This window comes from Protopterus annectens, chromosome 9.part0 (genome assembly GCF_019279795.1).
Source record: "Protopterus annectens isolate FY-2018-M chromosome 9.part0, PAN1.0, whole genome shotgun sequence".
Classification (NCBI taxonomy): Eukaryota; Metazoa; Chordata; order Ceratodontiformes; family Protopteridae; genus Protopterus; species Protopterus annectens.
This window is the reverse complement of record NC_056743.1, coordinates 653349780-653362702: the sequence shown is the minus strand read 5'-3', so window position 1 is coordinate 653362702 and position 12923 is coordinate 653349780. Positions and strand designations below refer to the sequence as shown.

General features: G+C 32.1%; 1 protein-coding gene across 1 annotated transcript in view; it reads left to right on the top strand.

Moving 5' to 3' along the window:
• LOC122811407 (CD59 glycoprotein-like) overlaps positions 1–12075 on the top strand; it is a 97399-nt gene extending 85324 nt beyond the window's left edge. Inside the window, exon 3 of the mRNA XM_044083237.1 lies at positions 9310–12075. Within this exon, the coding sequence (XP_043939172.1) occupies positions 9310–9494 (185 nt within the window). The 3' untranslated portion in view covers positions 9495–12075. The remainder of the gene's footprint in view (positions 1–9309) is intronic.
• The last annotated feature ends 848 nt before the right edge of the window (positions 12076–12923 follow it).

Genomic DNA, 12923 nt, shown 5'->3' with positions numbered 1-12923 from the left:
TATATATGTATGTGTGTGTGTGTGTGTGTGTGTGTGTGTGTGTGTGTGTGTGTGTGTGTGTGTGTGTGTGTGTTTTGCACTGCAGATGATCATTTGATTAATAAATGTAAGAAAAGGTGATGCAATGCCTGTGGAGAGGTAGGCCATACAGCTAAAAACTGTAAGCCATATTGTAGGCACTACAAATCTAATGAACATTGGTATAACTGTTAAAAAGATTAAAAATGTTGAAAATTAAAATATGAAATAAACTGTGAAAACTGAAAAAAAACAGTGAAGAAGTATTAGCTGGTTATGCTAAAGATGTGATGGGAGAAGTAAATATTTCTGTAGATAAAGGAGAAAATGATAAAGAATGGCTGGTTTTAGAGAAAAGGATGGTAAAAATCAAAAGAGACTGAAAAATACATAAAACAATCATAATGAAAGATGTTACTGTAGGTAATAACATTAGATAATGAAAAATGTCTGACGACAAAATTGATAAAAAAGGTAGAGGATAATTTTTTCTATCCCTTTTCTTAATGTAATCAGTATAATAAATAAAAGCAGAATAATTGCTGTGGGATAATAGTGTAAAGTCAATATGTTCATCAGATACATGTTTAAATAATGCAGAACAAAAAGAACAGTTAAGTACGAGGAGAAAAGATCAAGTTCTGTGAGCATTGATTTATAGTCTGGAATAATAATAATACTGTAAACGTTTAATTATATTACAATATATCAAGTTACCATTGTTTGTCCAAGGAGATTAGTGATATTAAATTGTTGTATTAAAGGATGGGTAATACAGCTTATGAAGTTTATACATTGGCATCAAATACTAAAAGAACACAATTTTTTCAAGAATTTAAAAAAAAATGTTTTGAATGTTAACATGAATATTGTGGTCCTGGAAGACTTTAGTTGTGACATTAAGGGAATAGAATGAAAACAAGGAAGAGAACCTAACATATGTAAAAATGCTTTTCACAATTTTAATAGTATAGGACAGAAACATAAATATATTAATATGAAGGGAAAGGGCAGGACAGAAACTGACTTTTTTGTATTCTGAGAGAAATTAAGGGATACTAATACTGACACTTTATTTTGTGTATGGGCTTTTCTGAATGCAAACAATTTATAATCAAAGAAGGCAAGGGATGTAAAATATTAACTCAATATTGCTTGATATTAAAGGTGATACAACATAAAAGAGGTATTATTTACAGACAATTTACTAATCAAAGATTTTTCTAGGAACTGGTTTGAGTGGTGGGTTGATTACAAAAGAATATATAAGATTATGTATTTTAATGTAGAATATTTCTATCACAAAATTAAAAAGATAAATTTATGAGGAAAAATGTCACAAATTAGAATAAGTTAGAGAAGATAATAATGAGAAGGCAATGATACAGCAAACACAAACATGCTGAATGAAGATATAAAAGCTAGGTTATTAAGGTAAAATATGTTGCTAAAAGTAGAAAGGAAGTAATTGATAATTTTTAAGTAGTCAAATAAAGTATAATGAAGATATGCTAATGGGGATACAGAATGAGAAATGTGATAGTTAATATGCAAAAACAAATAAAGCTGAATAATTCATTTTTGAAACTATATAGTCACAGAAATAGACTATACAGGGTATAGAATGTGGGATAAACATTTCTAAAGAAACAGTATATATATAAGCAGAGAAATTAAGATTGAGGAAGTTTAAAAAAGCATATAGATAAGAAGTATTGAGTCTATACCAGAAAATATGGCATTAATTGCATATCTTACACAAAAGTGAGCAAGGAAATAAATGAGCAAATCAAGGCATAAAATCAAGAGAAATGTGTATAAGTATCATTAGCCATATTTGTAAGACATATGATAAGAGACTATTAAGTAACTGGAAACCCATATCAATATGTGATGTGGATTATAAAATAATCATGATGATTTTTCAAATAAGGTTTAATAATGTCATAAAAGAAAAATGGTGATAGAGTAAATGGGATGAAAAGAAAGGATAGAAGAGATATGCTGGTCACAATTAAAGAAGTAGTATATGAAATTACTCAAAACCAAAATGAAGATAAACTGATTTCATGTGACATTAAAAATGCATATAATATAAGCCAGAATCTGTTACAGAATATTTTAAACACTATGATATTCCAGCTAAAATCATTTCTGATATTTATTTATGAAAGTACAACTACAAAGGTACTAGTAACTGCCTGGATAAACAGAAAAACTGAAGTTAAGAGTGAGGTACATCAGGGATGCCCAATGAGTATGATACCTTTTAGTTTGGCGGTAAAGGCTGTTAAAGAAAAAGTACAAAGAAATCATTTTGAGGAAAATATGATTTACAGAGACTTATTAATATTGCTTATAATGATGGGTGATACAGATGATACTGTTGTAGTTAAAACGAGGTATGGAAAATATCATGAAAGATATATGATTTTTTTCTGATTGGATTAAGTTTAAGTATGGTAAAAGTAATGAGTTTGGAGAAATAAATAGATGGCATATATTTTACAAAGCATGAAAATGAAGTGTTGAGCCTTACAGTGGGAAATAGATTATACTAAAACAATGTGATGATTTAATACAAGATGAGAAGCATGTAATTGTGTATGGAAATCATATGACTTAGCTTTTAGAAGAATGTTTACTTACACAATTTGTAACAGTAGGTAAACTAGGCTATTTGTTTTTAGGAAGTTTTGAAAAGGCTCTATTGAAAGTTTTTTTTAAGCAGCTTGAAGTTCTAGGTTAAACCTTTTAAAAGAAATATATGTAATACAAAAGATAGAGGGGTGGGTTAAATACATTCAGTAATTTTGAGGTTCATTGCATTTATTTTGGATGTTGAATGTTATGCATAATAAAGAAAGTGATGTAACTAAATATTATTTGTATAATATGAGATAATTTCCAAATCAATGCAATCCAAAAACTATCCAGAATTTTAATTGTATTTTTAATCAGAATTCTTGTTCCTGAGCAAGTATCTTTATCTAGATTCTAAGCAATATTATTTCCACAAAAAGTTTCCATTTGCAACCTATCCTATTTCTTCAGTAATCAAATGTTTCCTAATATTATGATGTGTATACTATAATGGCTAACCTCCTAACTGTGCTTTTTACACTATTTACATTTATAGCTACTATTCTACAATTATCTCTTTTCCAAAGAATCCTATTAGATTAATTTTATTAACATTTCATCCTTTTTCTTTTTTGTTTTGTTTTTATATTTAGCCCTATAAATTTTCTATTTTCTCTCTCTTGTACCCTTTCCCCAACTGAATTATTTTTACCTTTAACTATTTTCCAGTTAAACTCTTCTTCATCCCTAAACTCAGAACCTTCTTTTGCATTAATTTCTTCATTTTTCTGCAATTCATTTACATATTTTTGTCATTCTTATATTTACTCATAACTTTTTATCCTCCTGCTTCTTCCTCTGCTTTTCTTGTTTTATTATTATAATATTTTCTTCAATTTGTTCCTGCTCCTCTTGCTCAGACCTACTTATGTTTGTACTTCATACTTCCCTTTTTTGCCGTCCATCCACATATGCCCAGCCTTATTGCATTTATAACACTTCATTTCACATCATCCTATTCACCACAGATATAACATTTTCTTTTAACACCAACCATAATTAAATGATCAGTTTTTCCACAAACACACACACACACACACACACACACACACACACACACACACACGCACACACGCACACACGCACACACACACTTTCTATTGACTCCAATATTTCACAACTTTTTTTGACCTTCAACATTTATAACACTAGGAATACGTACAATCTTTTCATTTTCTATTTTTAGCTTTACATTGCAGTCCCACCTCTGTCCATAATCTTCTATTATCATACACTTTAGAAATGTCTATTACTTCTTTACATGTTACTTGTGCCTTTTTAAAAAAATCTTTTCAACTTCAGTCCCAAATTGTATATGTCTATGTATTTTTTTTTCTTAGTTTCCCTGTAAGAACCTTTAAAAACAAATAAGTTCCGAGGAACATATTCTTTCATATCATAAAAAACTCTATTTACTTATATGAATGAAAGCTCTTACCTCTGAATGTTTCATTCCTGATGGAGAAATAACATTATCCCATACCTCATAGGGTCAACTTCATATGACCTAAATTTCATTTGACTGAAATTCATTTGACTGAGACCAAAACGCTGAAAGTTCAAAAGACTGAAAACTCATTTGACTGAAACTCATAACACTAACACATGAAAGTAAAAGGTATATGCCCTTTTCCCCACTGTAATGCGATCCTGGAGTTAGTATATATAGTTGGGGGGGCAAAGCCCGCCACATTGGGGGGTGTGGCAGGCGAAGCCCCCCACATACTTTATACATTTTAAACCATACACATGGATATTTATAACTGCAATGAATAACTCTTTGCAGAAAACAATATTTACCTAAACTATGTGGGGGGCTTCAGCCCCACACCCCCCAATGTGGGGAGCTGTGCCCCTCACCCCCCTAACTATGTATACTAACTCCAGGATCACACTACAGTGGGGAAAGGGGCGTATACCTTTTACTTTAATGTGTTAGTGTTATGAGTTTCAGTCAAATGAGTTTTTAGTCTTTTGAACATTCAATGTTTTGGTCTCAGTCAAATGAATTTCAGTCAAATGAAATTTAGGTCATATGAAGTAGACCCTACCTCATACATTTTCAATACTCTTTGTTTTTTACTGTAAATTCTTACTGTGAAGTTTCTTCTCTGTTTAAACTTTGATCCTTTTCTTTCTGCTTCCTTTTTTTACCTTCTCCCTTACTATATCTGTTTACAATCTATTTTCCTTCACAGCATCCTTATGTACAAGTTCAACATCTTCTTATAGGTTCATAGATTACTACTAGGCTAACTGCCCTTGTGGGCATTTTAAGCCTAGCCAATTACCCAATGTAAGAACCAAACCCTGCACCTTGTGTCTGTAAGGCAAACACGTTAACCATTATACCAACCTCCCATCTTTGTGGATTTTATCAATCAAATCCCCAGAAAATATGTCCTTGTCATACTCTGGTTCACTTGCCACCAAAAAATTCTGTAGTAAATCATCCTGCAAGCCCTCTGGACTGAAGAGTTGTAATGAGAAATTCATCACTCCATGGACTCCACAGCAAAATGTTCTTGTTGAAACCAGAATTCTGTGAAGGTTTAATTACCTTCACTTCTCTTTCCATGCCATCAGGATGTTTGTGTTTAACCATTACATCAGAATAGGAAAACTTGACTGCCTTTCCTATAGCTCTAACACACTCCTTCTCCTCCTCTTGCCGATGTGAAGACTCGGCTAGTTTCTTTTCCACATCTGTCACTTTCTACACTTCTCTAATTGTTGACTCAACAACTTATTCATTTTTTAAAGAAGTGAAATTTTCAACAACAGTTTCAGACACTATACCAATATGCCTCCTGCTTATCTGAGCCACCTATGCACCTGGAATGGAAAAGGAAGTGCCAGAGTACCAACAATCCAAAACCAAAACACATCTGGAAGCTAAAGTGAACCCAGCAAAGTAGCAACACAAGACAGAAAAAAAACACTAGGAACACACCATTTCACACTGTATTAATAGCTTTAATAGAGCACAAGCAAAGCTCTTTCTCAATGCATAGACACATACTAGTGAAGGCACATTCATTAAAAACCAAAGCCAGCCAATCAAAGCAAAGAATAAATTAACAACAGCAATTACTTAAAAGAACAGATAATTACCATTTTAAAGTACAAATAGTAAAATCAAATGAAAGAATAAATAGCCTAAAATAATTATATATATGACTTAAATGTCCTTACGCCTAATTTTGTTGTGTCTTTCGGCTTTTCCCAATTAGGGGTCGCCACAGTGGAACTCCGGTCCACTAATGATTGGCAGTAGATTTTTATGTGCCGAGTTGTATTAATACTAAACAGTACAATATTGATCCTTGAATATATGTTTAATACCATTTTGTGAATTCAAACCAGAGGAAAATCTTCTCTAAAACAGCTTATCCATCTGTACTCTGCACCGTCTCTGTTGTTGACTATATCACCCCATGCATACCCAATTATACAATTTGAATGACCCTAAATTTAAATTTGTGTGTACTTCCTTCTGAGGCAATGGGTTTATATAGTGTGTTTGTTTCTATAAATCTGTGTATCTCTGATAAATGGGAGCTTATATGCTCCTTTAGTTTCTGATTGGTTTTACCTATGTAGAAACAATGACAAGAGACACAGTTAGCTAAATAAACCATGTTTTGTTGTACATGTTGTATGGATTGTAAATTCAAACTCTTTCTTTGTAATAGGGTGGCAAAATAAAATATCTGTGTTATATTACAACAGAAACTGCAATTAAAACATTTTTTTGCCCTGTTTTTTGTATTCTTAAACTAGTATGTTCCATTTTTAAATCCTTATAGCACAAGCGTTGTTTCAAATTTCTTTCTGTCTTAAAGATAAAACTAGGTTTAACAACAACAATATTCTTCATATCAGGATTGGACTTAACTATTGCCCAGTTCTTATCTATAATCTGTTTAATAACCCCTGTGTCATTATTATATTTCATAATATATCAAATCTTGTGCATATTCTTATTCTTATTAGTATTGTAATTCTTAACATATCTAGATGGCTTGCCTATAGTAAGTATCCTGTAGCTGACCCACTTCACAGTTATCTTGTGTAAGCATATTCTCTTTATAGCCCCTTAATCTAAAGTCACATTACATGTTTTCAATTTCTTCATAAAATGATCCTTCACAGGTACTCAACCTGCTTTCCCTAAGGAACTGACTTTTTACAACACTATTGAATAGATAAGGGGGGTGCATACTTTCTGAGTGAAGATAATGAGTAGCTTGAACATCTTTTTTAAAAATCATTGTATCCAGCTTCATATCATGCATAGAAACTGTAACATATTTTTCCTTAGCTCGTTGGTCCAGGGGGTCAGAGAAATAGGGTCTAATCTCATTCCAGGTGGCAAATCTAACCTAATTAATAGCCCTCTCAATGACCCCTATTTTGTAACCATGCTCTAATAATTCTATGCATAAAGTATTCAGAGCTTCTTCTAGCTTAGTTTCATTTGAGTGCAGTCTCATTGCTCTGAGCACTTGGATTTTAACCACATTCCATGCTAGTATTGTGTAGAATATTATTCTTCCTACAGGGTTTCCTATACATACTAGTGCAAATGCTACCTAGCTCATCCTTCTTTACTGCTGTGTCAAGAAAGTCTATATCCTTAGCAGAGTAATGCATAATAAAGGAAAGAAAGGCAGTTGCATTTTGTAGATAATCTGCAAACTCCAATAGTAGATTGGTTGGTCCTTGCCAAACAAAAAAGACATCATCCACAAATTGTTTATAGAATTTTACATGTGAACTAAACCTAACATCTGTAAAAACTGACTGCTTTTCCCAATATGCCAAGACAACATTGGCATAAGAATTGGCACATGCTGTGCCCATTGCAACCCCCTGTTTTTGCAGAAAATATTCCGATTCAGAGATGAAAATTTCTCCAATATTAGTTCCAATAGTGCGCACAGTAGCTCTACCTTAAAGTTAGAAAAAAACCCTGTCAGACATCAAAAAAATGTCTTACATTATCAATTCCTATATCATTTGGAATGACCATAAAAAGTGAATTAACATCCAATGTTACAAACAAAAACGTCTTTCAAATCATTCGAATTTATTGACCAATGAAATAGATCTTGTAAGAATTGCTTAGTATCTTTCAACACAGTTGTAATGGTGTCAAGAACCAATCTAAGTTGCTTTTCGACATATAGTCAGCCACCCTCTCCCCGAAACTATAGGTCGGAGAGGGGGGTTGACAGCATCTTTATGCACTTTCAGTAACCCATAAATAATGGGTATAACCATTTAAACATTTAAATTAAAAAATGTTTTTTTATTCCTTTAGCAAACGCTCACACATATCTAAAAATACTTTAGTTATAGGACTGTTAATAGGTTTAAAGATGCTTGGTCTTTTAAGTTGCACAGAATAATTATCTGGTGAATTTTTTGTATAAAATCTTCAAGTCAATATTCCTAATGAACAAATGCAGCACAGTTAAACAGTCTCTAATATTTGCCTCACTGCTTAGTAAAGGTCTGTTATTTGTGCCCGCTTCTGAAGCAAATAATGTATATAAGCACCCATTTAACAAAGATACACAGATGTATAGAAACAAACGCACTATATAAACAGATTGCCTCAGAAGGCAGTGCACACAGATTTAAATTTAGGATCATTCAAGTTGTACAGTTGGGTATATGGGGGGGTGATATAGTCAACAACACAGAAGTTGCAGAGTACAGATGGATAAACTATTGTAGAGCAGATTTCCCCCTGGTCTGAATTCACACAGTAGTATTAAACCTATACTCAAGGATATATATTGTACTATTTAATATTAATATGTTTTATTAGGTTTCAAGACACTTAATGAATACATGTAATTATTTTAGGCTATTTATTATTGCATTTGATTTTACTATTTGGACTTTAAAATGGTAATAATCTGTTATTTTAAATAATTGCTGATGGTAATTTATTCTTAGTTTTGATTGGCTGGCTATGGTTTTTAATGAATGTGCTTTCACTAGTATGTGTCTATGCATTGAGAAAGAGTATTGCTTGTGCTTTATTAAAGTTATTAATACAGTGTGAAACAATACATTCCTAGTGTTTTCTTCTCACAAGCCTACTCATCAACACAACAATGAGTAGAGAAAGTTCCCCCAAGTCCTGGTCAAATTTCCTCTAGTAGTAGAAATACCACCTTGGGTCTTCCCTGAAAAGAGGCTACTAGCCTAGTGGGACTGGGACTAACCCGGTCATCAAATGTTATATAAATAAATTAATACAGTGCCACAGGATCTTTTACATTCTCATGAACTACCAGCAGCACAGGCAGATGAGACCTAGTTTTAATGTCTTTTCCAAAGAAAACTTTTACAAATATAAGGCAATAAAATTAATCATTTGCATGAACAGAGACCATTAAAATGCTTTTTTTCTCATTAGGTAAGTATGCAAGGTTTTCAGATTTAATCTTCTTAGAAAACATTCTGTTATGAGTATAATAATATGTACTTATATGGAACTGATGGTGTAAATGACTACCTCACAGAGACCTGCAGTTACAAAATAAAATGTGATTATAGAGCAATGACAGCATGTTCATTACTTCATCTGCAAAATTCTAATTATTGTACTGCATGTTTTTTTTCTTGCAGCATTTTTAACTATAAGAAAGGGTTGTTTAACTGAAAGCAAGTGCAATATGACTGCAGTTGAATCTACAGTGGACGTGAAATACGAATGCTGCAATGGAGATCTCTGTAATGGAGTCAATGGAATTAAATTATCAGTCATGTCCGGTTGGACAATGGTGGTCCTCTGGGCAGTCACTCATCTGTGAAACACTGCACTAGAAAATTATACATATTACATGTGCAACTTAGTTATGTGTCAACCTAACAAAATGTCTTAATATACAAGCTTATTTGCAATCATTATTTTTTGTGGTTTTGGTATTATATAATTTTGGAGTTATGATGGCACTTTACACATAAAAATATATAAGTTGTGAAAGAGATGGCTCATGCTTTGAATGCAATATAATGTTCATAGGTTGTTACTAGGCTAATGACTGCTAGGGCCCTTACAAGCCTAGATGTGCACCATAAACCATTTGGGTCTCCAAGTATAGTTTACAGATTTCATTCTCTCTCTGTTTTTTTTTTTAATACTTGCTGCAAACATGCAAAAATGTTCAAAATACCAGTCCAAGGAAGAGTGCGGCTGAATCTATTAAGTATGTTTATAAAAAAAACAAAAGAAATCAATCTTTTAGGAAAATAAAATAGTTGGGGGGAACGACAAAAGCTAAAGTAGAGTAAAGGATTATACATGGAAACCCGGTTTTATTACACACTATGGGTGTGATACATTCAAAAAGAAAAAAGCAAAATATCTCATAAAATGGCAAACACATTTTAATAAAATATCACTCATTGTCAGTTTACAGAATGACAAAAATTGTACTCCTCATATAAAATTTATTCTAAATAGGAAAATGAAAACATCAGTCAAAACATATATCAGTAACTTGAATGTTCATTTTACCTAATTTACTATAGCAAACTATTATAAAAGTGATGCGTGTGTGTAGTATAACAAACGATAAATAAAGTTATTTTAATATAGTGCAGTTTGGTTTTCATTATTTATAATTATACTTTCCAGTAAAACTAAAAATATAATTGTTATCATTGCTTTATAAGGGAAGTGACTGTAAAACAAGGATTGAGCTGACAGTGTACTTGAAGAGCTCTCAATGATCTACAAGCATTACACTATTGTGATTGCTGATCCTTTACTACATTACATTCAACCTTTCTGTGCTTCTTTTCCTGTGTGCCCCTCCACACAGTTTGCCTCTCTCATCCTCACCCCTACTTTGATCTATATATAGTTTGTGCCTTGTATGCCTTTTATGATTTTATATCTTTTGCACTGGAAGTACTTGCATTGCCTACTTCCGCCCTTAAAACATACTTGCAGCATACAGCTTATAAGATGAGCTTCTTTCACCAATTATTAATGGTCTAGTAATATGGCCATAAAAGTTATACTGGTTGGTCTGTTCAAAGTTGTGCAAATGCTATATGTGTTAGTGTTATTGTAGTTAATATAACTTCTTTGACTAAAACAGGACATTCCCCTGTGTAACATTTGGGATCTAATGCATATACTATGTGATAGCTATATGCTATGCACTTGTTAAATTAATATTTCTCTGCTTTGTGTCTAAATGGATAAAATGAGTCTTCAGATTAGTCACTTTTATGCAGCTAATACAGAAGCAAATAAAATAAACTCCACAGTCCCTAATTTATGCAGTAACAAGTTATCAGTATAAGATTTGTATTTCTTTCTGAAAAAAAAGCTAGGGGAACTCCAAATTCTGATAGCCTGAACAAAACAGTAGCAGCTCAAAGCCATTATCAAATGTAAACATTGGTTAACAGCACTACTGCAATCATATTTTGTTCCTTGCATTTGGACTGAAGAAAATTAAACTATGTGGGTTCTCAAACACACTATCTTAACTACTATAGCAGTAAAATCAGAGTTGAAGAGGTTTCATTCTTAATAACCTAACTTACTTACCCCATTCTGCACAATATCAACATCATTTGTTTCCAGGTTTTGCCATTCACCATTAAAAAAACAAAAGAAATCAATCTTTTAGGAAAATAAAATAGTTGGAGGGAATGACAAAAGCTAAAGCAGAGGAAAAGGATTATACATGGAAACCCGATTTTATTACACACTATGGGTGTGATGCATTCAAAAAGAAAAAAGCAAAATATCTCATAAAATGGCAAACACATTTTAATAAAATATCACTCATTGTCAGGCTACAGAATGACAAAATTGTACTCCTCATATAAAATGTATTCTAAATACGAAAATGAAAACATCAGTCAATACATATATCAATAAAATCCAATTATCGTTTTGTAATGTTTTTAGCTATATATTGATTAATGGAGAATTTCAGGTTAAGACTACTCCCTGAACTACAATCTGTTTGTAGTACGATTTAGTTTCTATTGTTAAACATTTCTGAATAATTGCCTCTAAAGGTATTGTTTGTGACCACTGGCAAAACCTTAGACGCAGGTTATATGATCAGCTACTGCATTTTTCATATTCTTATTCTTAATATTAGTAGGATAATTGATTAGACATCTAGAAATTTATTTTATGTTCTTCATATGCAGAATCAATTACAAGTACAAACTGCCACATCAACCACCTTTAATAGCCCACATTTACATATATCCTTCGTTCTGCACATAATTCAACTGAGTGATAAATTTGTCATTTAATTTAATAAATGATCAAATCCTACAATAATTACACTTAAAATACATTTATTAGTAGTGCTCCTTTAAAACTATTATCATCTCTTATTGTAGGTAGCGTTGTTGCCTCAAAGTAAGATGTTGTCCTGTTCGATTCTCAGCTAGAGTGTCTTCTGTGTGGAGACATGCGTGAATGGGCGTACCTTCATTGAAGGTTGTGCGTCAGGGCTGGCAACTCGGCATGTAAAAATCTACTGCCAGTCATTAGCGGACCAGAGTTCCGCTGTGGCGACCCTAACCGGGAAAAGCCGAAAGACACAACAACATTGTAGGTTTTAATAAAAAATGCATTTTTCCTCATGATTCATAAAATAGGGTCTTGCAGCATCAGCTTACTTTCTTGACTGTTTTATTAGCCAATAATGAAAAAAAAAACAATTATTTTAATGCTATTCGCTTCATATTGTGTTAAAAATAAATGTTTTTATCGTTTTTCTGTTATTTTAACTGCACTATTGTTTTATTTTTCTTGTTATTCACCATCTTCTGATCATACTTAGATTTAGAATGGATTTTACATAAACTGTGAGATTTTAGTCACTTTAACACAATGAAGAGCATGACAGACTCAAAGGGTTGCTGATTTTATTTTTATTAAAATTTTATTTATATTGCCGCAGGAAATGTTGTGGTTATTTGAGTGTAACCAGCTTATTTCATAAAAGATAATTCATTCCACATGCCTTGTGAAATAATAGAACTTTTCAAAAAGCTTGTCAACTTATGTTTTATTGAAGAAAACTGTTCATCTGTATCGTATTTATGTTTATTATTGACACGTTTATTTCACATTCTTTCTAAGTAATTATATTAAATTAAATCTAAAAAATAAATTACAGATCATGCAGTAAGTTTATAGAGTTCTTTAATTTGGATTCACAGCTAATCAAATCATATTTTTTTTGCAGAGCTAT